This window comes from Mus musculus, chromosome 9, assembly GCF_000001635.26.
Source record: "Mus musculus strain C57BL/6J chromosome 9, GRCm38.p6 C57BL/6J".
NCBI classification, from domain to species: domain Eukaryota; kingdom Metazoa; phylum Chordata; class Mammalia; order Rodentia; family Muridae; genus Mus; species Mus musculus.
Genome location: NC_000075.6, coordinates 106839136 through 106854587, shown reverse-complemented (window position 1 = coordinate 106854587; position 15452 = coordinate 106839136). Strand labels below are relative to the sequence as shown.

The 15452-nt window shown below is 39.5% G+C and overlaps 1 protein-coding gene across 6 annotated transcripts in view; it reads right to left on the bottom strand.

Moving 5' to 3' along the window:
- Positions 1-15452, bottom strand: part of Dcaf1 (DDB1 and CUL4 associated factor 1) — a 66824-nt gene that overhangs the window by 26405 nt on the left and 24967 nt on the right. For 5 of the 6 annotated variants that reach the window (XR_379768.4, XM_006511753.3, XM_006511754.3 and 2 more), the window contains exons 9-13: positions 10294-10452; positions 7750-7929; positions 6598-6807; positions 2481-2650; positions 294-418 (exon numbers count right to left, since the gene is read on the bottom strand). Coding sequence is in view for 5 of the 6 variants with exons in the window: in XM_006511753.3 (XP_006511816.1) it covers positions 294-418; positions 2481-2650; positions 6598-6807; positions 7750-7929; positions 10294-10452 (844 nt within the window). In the remaining variant the exon portion in view is untranslated. The remainder of the gene's footprint in view (positions 1-293; positions 419-2480; positions 2651-6597; positions 6808-7749; positions 7930-10293; positions 10453-15452) is intronic. The other variant, NM_001373931.1, reaches the window with a different exon arrangement.

Sequence of the window (15452 nt, the reverse complement as noted above, 5' to 3'; positions counted from 1 at the left end):
TTTTTTTGGTTTTTCAAGACAGGGCTTCTCTGTATAGCCCTGGCTGTCCTGGAACTCACTCTGTAGACCAGGCTGGCCTCGAACTCAGAAATCCACCTGCCTCTGCCTCCCAAGTGCTAGGATTTAAAGTGCGCCACCACCGCCCGGCCGAGTTCCAGGTATCTTAAAGAAAAATAGTTGATGCCTGAGGAATGAAACCTCATGTTGACCTCTGGCCTTCACACACATGCATATACCTGTATATTCTCACACACACACACACAAAATTGGCCCGGTCATAAGGAGCAACCTACCTACAGTGGAGACAGCAGAGCCGGCCTCGTCCAGTACATCCACTGACTCCGCCAACTGGAGCTGGATTTTTGGCACCACAGTGAGAATAGCAAGGACATCCAAAGCAAAACGCACAGTATCATTCCTAAACAGGAAGAAAAACTGGTCAACTGGGAACTACAATACAGCAACAAAATAAATAAATTAAAAAAACAAAAATACAACACGTTGAAATCACCATTTAAACAGTTCTATTTTGTAAATATTTAAAACTATGAGAATATACTGGAAACTCTAGAAAATAATCTGGAAGCCAGGCAGTGGTGGCACACACCTTTGATCCCAACACTTGGGAGGCAATGGCAGGAGGCAGGAGGATCTCTGTGAATATTGTCACCAGCCTGGTCTACACAGTGTGTTACAGTCAGCCAGGACGAAACAGAGAAACCCTGTCTCAGGAAACCAAAAAAAAAAAATCTGGAGATTTGAATGATGGCAATTATATTTACTAATTAGTGTATTGTCACAGTGTGTGCAGTCAAAAGACAGCCTTCTGGATTTGGTTCTCTTCTTCTATCATGTTGGTTCCAGAGACCAAAACAGGTCACCAGACTTGGAGGCAATTTCTTTCCCACTGAACCATATCACTTGCCCAAAACAGGGTTTTTCTTTTTCTTTTTTTTTTCTTTAAATAATTTTGTCTTCTTTTTTAAACTTACTTAGAGCCAGACAGTGAGCCACACCTTTAATCCCAGCATGTAGGAGGCAGAGGCAGGTGGATCTCTGTTACTTTGAGGTCACCCTGGTCTATAGAGTGAGTTCCAGAACAGCTATGTAGAGAGAGCCTGTCTCTTAACCACTGAGCTATCTCCAGCACAAGACCCTGTCTCAAAAAAGAAAACAATAAAGAGGGAGAAACAAGTGTTTATGTATCTCCTAAAATTCATTATCCAAAATGCTCTGGACCAAAATCACTTCAAATTTCATTCCTTCTGATTTTAGACTACTTAGGATCTATTAGTTGAGAATCACTAACTAATCTAAACACTTAAAATCTAAAATATTCCAAAAATCAATGACAGCAAACTACCCTGTAACTGCTGAAAATTATTTTTTAAAAAACAGATTTCACAGGAAAGGTTTCAAAATATAAATAAGTGAAAGAAAAAATGTAAAACACAAATCTAAAACCAAGTACCAAACATTTATAAGGTGGGAAACTATTAAGATCACTTTACAATCACATTTACAGCTTTACAACATCTAGTTAAGGGTGAAAATGAAGATATGCTATAACCTGTGTTATACACACCACAACCTCAAACACCAATCATGAATAAACAGTACAGAAATACAGCATTTTAAATATTAATGTGAAAAAGCAAATTGTAAAAAGACGAACATAGCTGGAAATAGTATTATATGCCTATTACTCAGAGGTAAAGCAGAAAGAATTATCTAAGCCAAGGCTAACCTGGCCTTAATAGGTAGTTCAGAGTCAACTTTAATTATATATAATAGAACCCTGTTTCAAAAAATAACAGGTGAGGGCTGGAGAAATGACTCAGCAGTTAAGAACATTGGCTGCTCTTTTAGAGGACACAGGTTTGATTCCAAGCACACACACAGCATCTTATAATTCCATCTCTAGAGCATCCAATGTCCTTTTCTGGCCTCCACGGACACTGCATACATGTACACAAACCCAGATGCAAACTAAATATCCATACACATAAACAATAAAAATGAAGAAAAAAAAACACAACCTAGATGTGTACCTCAGTGGTAGCATGTGCAAGGTCCTGGATTGGACTCCAATATAGTTATACATTTTAATTTCTGGTATAGAAAAATCTAGTAGATTAGGGGCTAAGAGCACTGGCTGTTCTTCCAGAGGACCCAGGTTCAAGTCCCATCACCCTCATGGCATCTCACAACGGTCTGACTCTAAATTCTAGGGTATTTGGTGACCTAGTCAGCTCCTCAAGAACTTACATGTGAGGCACATAAGCTTATACAACTGCATACACACAACAACATTAAAAAAAAAAACAAGTTAAATAATAAGAAAATAAAAATCACTCTCATACTTAATCTACTTCCTTCTCAGAGTCAAATCTAAAACTTCAATCCAACAATAGCTTGTTACACGTGCATTATGTGTTATGTGTTATATCTTATGAACTTCATGAAACCTTTAGTCCTACCTTGCATAATAGGTCTTCCAATTGCAGGCGATGGAAATAAGCTGTAGTAAAAGCTGCACACAGGAAAGCTTGAGGAAGACTTCAGCAGGTTCCCAATATAGCTGAGCTGGGCCATACTCTATCAAAAATTCCATCATTTCTACAATCTGCTCATGAGTATATGAGCATGCCTATAAGAAGAATTATGTATAATTATGATACATATCATCTGCTACTTATTCAATGCCTGCCAAAAACTTTTAATAATAGCTTTCAATTTCTACAACTTTTGAGTCAATAAGTCCCTATGTAAAGCACTGCTACATAATGTTTAGTCCTTTCTTTTTTTTTTTTTTGGTTTTTCAAGACAGGGTTTCTCTGTGCAGCCCTGGCTGTCCTGGAACTCACTCTATAGACCAGGCTGGTCTCGAACTCAGAAATCCGCCTGCCTCTGACTCCAGTCCTTTATTTCTAACATCACACAGAAGAAGAAAGAAGAAGAAGGAGGAGGAAGGAGGAGGAAGAAGGAGGAAGGAGGAGGAAGGAGGAGGAAGAAGGAGGAAGGAGGAGGAGAAGGAGAAGGAGAAAGAGAAGGAGAAGGAGAAGGAGAAGGAGAAGGAGAAGGAGAAGGAGAAGGAGAAGGAGAAGGAGGAGAAGAAGAAGAAGAAAGAAGAAGAAGAAGAAGAAGAAGAAGAAGAAGAAGAAGAAGAAGAAGAAGAAGAAGAAGAAGAAGAAGAAGAAGAAGAAGAAGGGTTAATTTGTGCATATCTGTGTGAAGGGGAAGAGAAAGTAGCACCACATAAACAGGTGTCCCTCCAGCTGGCGATTCTGAAACACACAGACACTAATCTTGACCCTAAACCTATCATGACTCAAGTGAAGACAAAGAAGGCCCCTGAAATTTATCTTTTGCCTCTACTTCCAATTGTACTGCTCTCAATTGTACAGGGCAGGTAAAAATACAAAGATGTACATATATATCCTAAGACATGACACTTGTCTTCATGTGAATTTTAGACCTATAACTGCACTGCTGCAATTAATACTAACTTTTAAGACTGCATGTGGAGTCAGGATGTAAAGTTTTATAGCACTTACCAGGCACATGTGAGAGCCTGGTTTTGATCCCCCCACACACACACACATACATACACACACACAAGCACACACACAAAGATTATCTGGGAGCCTAGTAGATGCCTTTAATCCCAGCACTTGGAAGGCAGAAGCAAATAGTTCTCTATGAGTTCCAGGCCAGTCTGATCTACATTATAAAAACCCTGTGTGGTGGCTATTCTTGGTTGTCAACTTGACTACATCTGGAACTTACTAAAACCAAATCAGCTGGGTACCGATAAGATTTTTTTTTCTTTTTTAATTAATCATCTGAAGTGGGAAGACCCACTTTTAATCTGGATCTTTTAGTATAGAAAGATACATCATTAATCCAGACCTTTTGAAGTGATAAAATCCACATTTCATCTGGGCCACACTTCCTGGGCCTATCCTATATATCCTATATCCTCCTGTCCTATATAAAGGACATGGAAAAAGAAAGCTTTTGCTCTACCTGCTTGCTCCATTCCTTCACTGTCATTACAACCTACTTCTGTCTTTTTTGTTTTTTTTTTAATATTTTTTATTAGGTATTTTCCTCATTTACATTTCCAATGCTATCCCAAAAGTCCCCCATGCCCTGCCCCCCACTCCCCTACCCACCCACTCCCACTTTTTGGCCCTGGCGTTCCCCTGTACTGGGGCATATAAAGTTTGCAAGTCCAGTGGGCCTCTCTTTCCAGTGATGGCCGACTAGGCCATCTTTTGATACATATGCAGCTAGAGTCAAGAGCTCTGGGGTACTGGTTAGTTCATAATGTTGCACCTACAGGGTTGCAGATCTCTTTAGCTCTTTGGATACTTTCTCTAGCTCCTCCATTGGGAGCCCTGTGATCCATCCAATAGCTGACTGTGAGCATCCACTTCTGTGTTTGCTAGGCCCTGGCATAGTCTCACAAGAGACAGCTATATCTGGGTCCTTTCAGCAAAACCTTGCTGTGTATGCAATGGTGTCAGGGTTTGGAAGCTGATTATGGGATGCATCCCTGGATATGGCAGTCTCTAGGTGATCCATCCTTTCGTCTCAGCTCCAAACTTTGTCTCTGTAACTCCTTCCATGGGTGTTTTGTTCCCAATTCTAAGAAGGGGCAAAGTGTCCACACTTTGGTCTTCGTTCTTCTTGAGTTTCATGTGTTTAGCAAATTGTATCTTATATCTTGGGTATCCTAAGTTTCTGGACTAATATCCACTTTATACTGAAGACCAACTGAGGCATCCAGCCTCATGAATTGAACAACTACTGGAATCTTAGACCTTCTGTTGGTAGACAACCACTGTTGAACTAACTAGACCACAGCCTATAAGCCACTCTAATAAATCCCCATAGGGAGAGGGTATAGTAGTGTGTTTTCACTCTATAAGTTCTGTTCTTCTAGAGAACCCAGACCACAGATTTTAGTATCAGAAGTGGTTCTATAGCAAGTATAAGACTGAACTTTCCAATTTGTTAACCTCTACAGTTACTGAAGCCCCTCAAGTTACTAAAGTTACCTCAAGTTACTAAAGCGTCTCCTGAAAAATTAGAGAATACTGAAAGACCATGGTGTGACGTATTTTACAAACTTAAGGAGGCAAAAAGCATTTGATTATCCTGATTCACCAATTGTGAGAGACAATGGATTTGGTTATTCTATATATAAAACTTCAAACGAGCCAGTGGTGGTGCACTCCTTTAAACCAGCACTCCGGAAGCAAAGGAACTCTGAGTTCCAAGCCAGCCTGGACTACCCAGAAAGTTTCAGGATAGCCAGGGCTACACAGAGCATCTCTGTTTCTGGGATTGGGGGGGGGGGGGGGGGGGGCGTGTACAGGACGGGACGGGACGAGACGGAACAGACCTTTCAGCACTTTCTGAAAAATATAAGGAAAGGAAAATGCTGCTGTTGCTGGGTTGCTCCTAGCATCTCTGAATAAATTAACAAAGGGTAGGACTGAGCTCAGTGATAAAATTAACCAACTTCCAGCATCTCAGAATACAGTGAAGGACAATTAACTCAGTGATAACCCTGACCAGTTCCAGATGGAAATGAACAGTCTAAAGGGTTTAAATATGCACTGGAAGAGAGTCTTCTCTCCAGCAGCCAAAGAGCTTAAGTTGTGTAAAATCAAACAGAAGCCCTCATTATTAGACTGGCTGAACTACAGAAAAAATTCAAGTCCCAGCCTCTGAGGGTGTTAAAGTAAGGGCATTAATTGGTAAAGAATGAGACTGTATAACTTGGGATGGAGCTGTGTAGGAGAACCCTACTGAGACTGGGAACTTTGAACCCTCAGGTTCTCAAGGTTTATGTAAAACCAAATCCTTCAGACAATGGGAAGGCTCAGAAGACAAGCCTATCACTAATCCTATAGGACACAAAACAGTGAGAGGGGCACTAGCCCATCTGTACAGTTCTGTTGTCATCCCTTTCCTTAGGACCAGGCCTTAGGGTTAGAGATACTGCTACTCAGTTGGATGAATTAAATCCAATAGGTTTTACTGGACCTCAAAGTAGCAGGGTCAGGTGGCAAAACCTAATTGCCAAAGGCAACGTAATCATAGTAATTGTAATGGGCAGCATAGAAAAAGTCCATAATGGCCCGACCTGTAATGGACAGCACAGGCAAAGTGATTTTTATGGTGGCATGACTCATATAGACCTTCAGTACTAGCTAGTCAGTCATGATGTTTCCAGGCATGAAATAGGTAAGAAACCTACCACAGTTTTGATCTATTCAAGTGGAAAACTTCTAAAACAAATGACAGAAAGAATACATCAGATTGTAGCAAAAAAGAATCTCAGCTCATGAATCAGTCTTAATAGACTTAAGTCAGTGAGCAACATCCCTCCATGGCCTCTACATCAGCTTGTACCTCAGATGCCTGACTTCCTATGATGATGAACAGTCATATGGAAGCATAAGCCAAAAAAAAACCTTTTCTCCCAAGCTGCCTTGGTCATGGTGTTCCATCACAGGAAAGATGTCACCATACTCAAAAGTAAACATAAATAAACACATAAATAAATTATTATCCTCTTACCTTGTATGGAGGCTGGGGGTGAACAAGAATACCACCCTCAGTCCTCTGAAGTGACTGCTTGACTTGTTCCAATTTAATGGCCAGATGAGCCTCAAAATACTTGCGCAGAGCCATGCAGGTATGTTTTCCTGTTTGGCGACTAGCAAATATTTCATCATCACTCAAAAGTGCACCCTGGTCTTCCAAATTTAAAATCTCCAAAGTACTGATCTATTAGTAAACAGATATAAGATTGCAAAAGAGGGGGAAAGAAGACACAGAAAAGTAAAAAGATAAGACGTTGGTAAGTGTTTCTGTTCAACAGTACTGACAAGTACCAAAGTATATCCATATACAGCCTGCCAACAGTTATATGAAACAAACAAACACCACCTTCTAATTAAGATATATACAGAGAATGAGGTCTATCTTTGTAGTCTAGCACTTGAGAAGCTGAGGCTGGAAAGCACTAATTTCCAGGCCAGTCAATCTACACTGGAAATTCAAGGCTAATTTGAGCTACAGTGAAACTCTTAAAAATCTAAATGAAAAAGAACAGAAAGCTACAACAGTCTAAAATTGTTGCCATTTGAAAAGATCAAAATTAACCAGGTAAACTGTGTGCTAGCCCACAATTGCACACTTGGGAAACAAGAGCAAGAAAAATTTACACAATTTTGAAAAATTAATGTTATCACAACACTCCTACAAAATTACATCAAGGGGAGGGGCTACAATGGCATGGGAAATCCTCCAGCCACCAAAGACACAGGAAAGAGAACAGGGCTGAGTGTGGCAGTTCAGTGTTACAGTGAATGTGCAAAAGGCCCTGGGCTCAATCTTCAGCACCAAAGGACCAGAGGAGAGAAAGTAATAAAGACTCATAAAGGAGAAAGAAAGTAATTTATACGAGGACCACTCAAAACGCCAATCAGAAAGATTCTCCCAGCTGTCTGCAGTGATATGTACCTGTGATCCCTGCACTGGGAACCGGAGGCAGGAGAGGTAGTTCAAAGTCATCTTTGGTTACAGTTAAGACCAGATTGGGCTACATAAGACTTATAATCAGACAACCAAAAAGCAATTTCCTATCTTCTACGAGATTGTCTTTCTGAATAACCTAAATGAGTAGGATCCCTACAGCTAACTGAAGAGCCAATGGAAGAACCTCACCAAGTTCACCAGACGACGAAGACCATCATAACGGTCAAAGAGCTCCAAAACAGCCCGGAATGAGAAACAAATTGAGAAAAACATAGTAGCATGGCAACATCCTGAAGCATGAGAACATTCCATTAACCACAGGGTATAGTTCACCACATCAGATAGAACATTGTGAGGATGCATGCAAACCTGCAAAAAAATATATATATAAATATATTTTAACATTTGGGGCAGAGGTATCTTTGATAAGGAATAAAAAAAAATTCAGTGTAATAGAAATGTTTACAGAATACAGTGATCACACTAAGTCAATTCTAGAAAATTTGTTCCAAACCTAAAAACAACCTACATTTAATTAAGTACAATCTATAGTTACTTAGGCCCAAAAATTACATCATTTAATGCTTCTAAGTAACCCTATATACTAAGTATTTATATACTAAATATTTATACACTGTATAAATTTATATACTATCTTAATATTTATATACTAAATATTTATATACTATATAAATTTATATACTGTCTTAGTATTTATATACTAAATATTTATATACTATATAAATTTATATACTGTCTTAGTATTTATATACTAGATATTTATACACTATATAAATTTATATACTATCTTAGTATTTATATACTAAATATTTATACACTATATAAATTTATATACTATCTTAGTATTTATATACTAAGTATTAAATCTTCCTTAACAATTATAAAGAGGCTCATAGAAATTAAGAAGTTAAAGACTTTTTTTTTCTTTGAGATACAGTCTCACTTGGTGGCCCTAGCTGACCTGAAACTCACTATGTAGACCAGACTGGTCTCAAACTCAGAGATCCACTGCTTCTGCCTCCCAAATATAAGGATTAAAGGATTAAGTCAGCATACCCAGCAAGGACATTCTTAAAAGTGGTTGAGCCAGCCGGGCGTGGTGGCGCACGCCTTTAATCCCAGCACTTGGGAGGCAGAGACAGGCGGATTTCTGAGTTCGAGGCCAGCCTGGTCTACAAAGTGAGTTCCAGGACAGCCAAGACTATACAGAGAAACCCTGTCTCGAAAAACCAAAAAAAAAAAAAAAAGTGGTTGAGCTTGTTAGGCAGTAGTGACACAGGCCTTTAATCCTAGTACTCAAAAAGCAGAAGCAGGTGGGTCTCTGAATTCAAAGTCAGCCTGATCTATAAAGCCCGTTCCAGGACAGCTACAACTGTACAGAGAAATCCTGTCTCAGAAAAAAGAAAACCCTGGGGGAGGTGGGTGAGTTTCCTGAGACTACTACTGACACTAAGTCTACAAGTGTAGTGTCTGCTGCTCCACTGAATCATGCAATCAGCTGTAAAACATTCCCTAGATTTGTTTGGTACTTTTTTCTATATGTTAGCCATAATTAACTTTGTGCATATATAGTTTACTATTCACAAAAAGTTAAATTTTAACTATATTTATCTTAAGAAACGAACAAAGACAACACTCAAAACAATCATCAGCTTAACTTAAAAAGTAATATCCTAGAGCTGGAGAGATGGCTCAGCGGTTAAGAGCACTGACTGCTCTTCTGTAAGTCCTGATTTCAATTCCCAGCAACCACATGGTGGCTCACAACCATCTGTAATGAGATCTGATGCCCTCTTCTGGTGTGTCTGAAAAGAGCTACAGTATACTCATATACATACATTTTTTTTTTTTTTTTGGTATTTATATCTGAATTTTTTCTTAGTAAGTAAATCTTTAAAAAAAAAAGGGGGGGGGGAAGAAAAGTAATATACTAAACCAGATGCAAGCATTAAAGGTGTATGCCAACATGCCCAGCACAAACATTCTTAAAAGTGGCTGAGCTGCTGGGCAGTGGAGGCACAGGCCTTTAATCCCATCACTTGGAAGACAGAGGCAGGAGAATCTCTGAGTTTGAGGATGTCCTCTCAGGCCTCAGAGTGAGACAAGCCAGCCAGGGTAACAAACACATACACAAGACACACATAAAAAGTTATATATTGTACAAAATGTGATACAGAAATGATAAGCCCTCTCCAAGAGAGACCCAGGAGCCATCACTTTTCAAATGTACAACCCACTCACTTTTTAAAAAGATGTTACAAACATGGCAGACTTAATGAAAAAAAAAAAAAAAAGACTCAAACTAACAATGAGAACATGTAGAATTAGTTTATAACCCATGGCAAATTATTTAACATATACAAAGCATCACCTGTTTTTAAAATTAATTGACTTTAAGATATAATACAGCTCTACTGAGAGACAAATGAAAAGTGCCTGGCTACTAATCGTATTGCCACAAAAATCACAGAAAGCAAATATAGCTTGTGGAACATCTGTCCTGCAGTTTCTCAGTAGTCAGAAATTTTTCTAAACAATTGTACATTTTAGAATGCTTTATGAAGACTATACATTCACACGACTCATGTTTTTCATAAGAATTTCATCTTTTCAACTATTCATTTTATCCAAACATTGTTTTGTGAATGTGCTGTTTTAAAGAGATGGTCCCCATCAAATCCCATCCTCTTCACCTGAATGGACTAGACTTACTCTTTCCATAGCATCCTGATTGTAGGACAGGTAATACAAGCACATGGACACACCAGTTGCAGCCATAGAAGGACGAGGAATTTCCAGTAATTTCTGTACTCCACCATGTGCAACAAATTCTGTGGCAAATTTGTTATGAAGCAGGAGAGATGCTAGGTGCTAAACAATAAGGACACATGTTATAGTGGAATAATCAAAAACATCACAAATTTCTTAACATAATATTAAGCTGCTATAAAGAGCCATGTGAGTAGAGAACCAGGGTCTCACAAAAGAAAAGCTAGAGTGACTGAGCATGGTGGCGCACGCCTTTAATCCCCGCACTTGGGAGGCAGAGGCAGGTGGATTTCTGAGTTCGAGGCCAGTCTGGTCTACAGAGTGAGTTCCAGGACGGCCAGGACTACACAGAGAAACCCTGTCTTGAAAAAAAAAAAAAAAGAAAAGAAAAGCTAGAGTGAAGGGAAAATAAATAGGAAAAGGGGATGTAAGTGAAAGAAAAAGAAAGGCTAAAATTCTACAACATCCATCTTTCCTTCCTAATACAAAAAGTATTCATGTTTCAAAGACCTGTCAGGGTAAGGAGGAAGGATAGGAATAGAACCCAGGGCCTTGCTAAACATGACGCATACAAACGAGCTACACCCTCAGCAAACCAAAGGTTTTTATGCGGGTAGAAAACAAGAAATGGGGGCTGGAGAGATTGCTCAGCGGTTAAGAGCACTGACTGCTCTTCTGAAGGTCCCAAGTTCAAATCCCAGCAACCACACGGTGGCTCACAACCATCCGTAATGAGATCTGATGCTTCTTTTGTGGTGTCTGAAGTCAGTTACAGTGTATTTACAAATATATAATAAATAAATAAATCTTTAAAAAAAGAAAAGAAAACAAGGAATGGGGCCGCCTGTAGTATTCTTATTACTGCCCACCATTGTAGGGTATGCAGTAAAATAATAAACCTGGTTTGGGGTTTTTTTCTGTTTTTGTTTCTTTAAGTTTCTACTCTTTCTTTTGCACATGTGAAGAGATGAAAAGTCCCAGCTATATAATCCTGCTACCATGGAGCTACCTATTGCCATGCCTTCCTTGCCTTGCCTTGCCCTGCCTTCCCTATGTGAAGGACTATATTTTATTCCTTCAAACTGTAAGCAAAATAAACTCTTCTGTTGTGAATTTGGTCTAACGATTGTATTATGTTAGTTGGGTTCCCAAAATTGCACGAGAATCTGCATGTAAGACGCTGAGGGTCCCTACCTCCAGTTGGTTCTGATTGGTAAATAAAGTTGCTGGCAGCCAATGGCTAGGCAGGGAACAGAGGCGGGACTTTAGGATTTGAAGACAAGGGAACCAAGAGAGGAAGGAGGAATTAGAACCGCCATGATAGGAGAGAAGAGCAAGCCTGAAAAGTATAGGACAGAGACAGCCAACATGTAAGAGTTGGGGATCATGGCCCAGGAGGGCTGTAGGCCTGGGTCCGGGGCAGTCAGGATAGAATATAGGTTTTAGTAAGTAATAATTCAGGAATAGAGAAAAGGAAAGCATGCTAGCTGCATGGAGGTTTAGAGTGGCCCAGCCATCAAGATGCTTAAGGTATAGTAAAATATAAGGCTGCATGTATGTGTCTTTCTTTTGGGAACCAAGAACAATGGGGCGGGCAGCAAGGAATGCTCACCGACACCACTGCTAGGTTGATGTGAATAGCATTAATTGCCTACTGCTACATCTTCCATTAAAAAAAAAAGTCAAACAAACAAAAGTAAACTACATGTAACAGTGCTGGCCTAGTTAGTAGACAGGAGAGCCATACTTCATGGCCAGTCTAGGGACTTTGTGTGACCCTGCCACAAAAATGAGAAAAGTTAAAAGAGCTGAAGAACACAAGTTCCTAGTAGAGTACTTGCAAAGCATTAAGGCCTAGGTTAATTCCCAGTACCCCACAGACACAAAGGGTGATAATCCTGGTTCTAAGCAATGGCACAATTTTACAATCATTTTATCAGTACATGACTTTTGCTAACCTTCCCAGTTTAATTAATCAGCTCAGTGTTCTAAACGAAGTTCAGTCACTGACTTTATAAAGTTCAAAATGGGGGCTGGTGAGATGGCTCGGTGGTTAAGAGCACTGACTGTTCTTCCGAAGGTCCTAAGTTCAAATCCCAGCAACCACATGGTGACTCACAACCATCCGTAATGAGATCTTACACCCTCTTCTGATGTGTCTGAAGACAGCTACAGTGTATTTACATATAATAAATAAATAAATCTTTAAAAAAAATAAAGTTCAAAATGTTTTCTTTTCAATATAGCCCCAAATAATAATAAAAAAAATTTTGGAACAAGGATTCATTATGTGTCCCAAGCTAGCCTCCACCACCCAGATGCTGGAATTAGACTCTCAAAGAACAACCTTAAGCAAAGTATCAAAGGGGTAGGATTGGGCTGGAGAGATGGCTCAGCAATTAAGAGCACTGACTGCTCTTCCAGAGGTCCTGAGTTCAATCCCCAGCAACCACATGGAGGCTCACAACCATCTGTAATGGGATCTGATGCCCTCTTCTGCTGTACTCACATACATGAAATAAATAGAAAAATCTTTGTCTGTTTTTAAAATAAAAAAGGGGGAGAATAGGATTTTGATGTATCAGAATGCCTTTCAAACTATTAAAACTTCAAATTTTTAGATGCTTCATTTACTTATCATGTGAGTGGCTGTGGTGTTATGTGTGGAGGTCAGAGTACAGGAATTGGTTCTCTCCCTTCACCATGTGGTTCCCAGAGATCAAACTCAAGTCATCAGGCTTGGTAACACATGCCTTAACCTCCCAGTCATCTTAATGGCTCTAGATACTGTTCTTGAACCCACTGTCCCTGCATCCCCAGAGCTGAGATTTTCAGAATAAGCCACCACACCCAGATAAATTTTTATTTCCTGCTCAATTCCTACAGCCCCTCAGAGTAGAATGTTCTGTGTAACTTTAAGGATGCCATATATAACAAAAGTGTGAGGATTCTTCCTATTTCTGAACACAGAGCCTCAAGAGAACTAGAGCTCCCCCTCCTATTTCCAGAAGAGACAATACAGATTTGCAATTACAGACTTGGAGGATTAAGGTCAACAGCACCATTAACAGGTATATACCCTCTTCAGACATTTTCAACACCTAGAACTGGACTGCCTTACATAAAATTCAAATCCCTTCCTTCCTTATGCTTTTTCTATCACACATGCCTCTACCATTCTTCCACCCAATTTGTGCCTCAACTCACCTAAACTAGGTTTGTAGCCACATGGTTTTCTCATGCCATCCTGACAATCACCATCACAATATGTGTAGAAACAGAATAAGTAGGCTTAACATATATCAAGAAACCTAAATTGAGGGCTGGAGCGATGGCTCAGAGGTTAAGAGTACTGGCTGCTCTTCCAAGGGTCCTGAATTCAATTCCCAGCAACCACATGATGGCTCATAACCACCTATAATGAGATTTGGTGCCCTCTTCTGGCCTGCAGACATACATGCAGGCAGATCACTGAATACTAAATAAATAAATAAATAAATGCATCTTTTTTTTTTTTTTAAAGAAACTAATTTATTTAAGACCTCACCACCTACAAACTCACTTCACCTCACCCTGTGGGCAGATCCTATCTGTTTCCTTTCTTTTTTAATACTGTCATGTCCTGGAACTTGCTATGTAAACCAGGCTGGCCTCAAACTCAAGAGACTTGCCTGCTTCTGCCTTCTGAGTACTAATATTAATAATATGAACTAGCATACCCAGTCTCAATTTTCTTTTATCCCATTTTGTTCCTATTAGACTTAATACCTGTTCCTTCTCTTAACTTGTGTCTTCCTTTTGAACATATGATAAACCCAGAGACAGACAAACAGAACAGACGGACAGACAGAGTGATTGATCCGTTGACCTTTCTCCTCAAGACAGGGTTTCTCTGTGTAGATTGTGTTGCTGGGATTAAAGGTGTGCATCACCACCCAACTCACCCCCCTAGATTCTATGCACCCATGTGCATGTGTGGGTGCATGCATGGGTGTGTGTGTGTTTACGCAAGCAAATGAGAAAATGAGTATGTATGCAAGGTATTATGTGGGTGTTTAAGGAGGCCATCATTTAACCTGGACCTGGAATTAAAAGCTGCCAACTATGGGTGCTGAAAACCAAACTTGTTTTTTGTCTGATTTGGTTTGGGTTTTTCAAAACAGGGTTTTCTGTGTAGCCCTGGCTGTCCTGGAACTCACTCCATAGACTAGGCTAGCCTCGAATTCACAGAGATCCATCCATCTGCCTCTGCCTCCCAAGAATTGGGATTAAAGGCGTGCACCACTACTACCACCACCACCACCACCACCACCACCAGGTCAAACTTGGTAGTTTTAAACTGCTGATCCATCTCTCTAGCTCCAATTTTGCTTTTAAGGATCTCGTTTTTTAAGTTTTTCTCTGTTCATACATATTTCATTATCTTTTGTCCCTTTTATATATAGCTTTGTCTAGAAACAGATGAATGACTATACTCATTATAACTCCAAAAGAGATTGAGTAAACGTCCAAAGTCACTCTCTAACTGCATCTTGTTCAAAAAAAAAAAAAAAAAAAATCAATGTTGTAAATGAATGTAGTATTTCTGGACCACCAGGAACAGCTCTGGCCTCCAGTGCCATTACACTGTTAATGGTATAACCACTGAGTGCAAACAGACTGACAGAAACAGACATATAGACAACACATTACACCATCCCACATACTACCCAAATTCTGTTTGATCTCATCCAAATCTTAAAATGTCTAGAGACTAAATGAAACACTGGTGACATGTGGGTTCACTTAATTAAAATTAACTAAAGTTGAAAAATGTAAAGCCAGGCATATACTAGCTCATACATGTAATCCCAATTATCAAAGAAGGTGAGGCATGAACATGGTGTAAGCTCTAGGCCAACCAGATCTAGACAGGAGTTCTATGCTAACCTGGGCCACAGACTAAGACCCTGTCTCAAAAATAAATAAATGAAACCAGTTCTTCAGAGATACTATACTTTCAAGTGCTGGAAAAATCAGATAGCTGACTGGTACTACTATACTAACCAAACTAAACATGAGTTTTATAAACATTAGTACTAATAAAATACTCAGTGACTTTT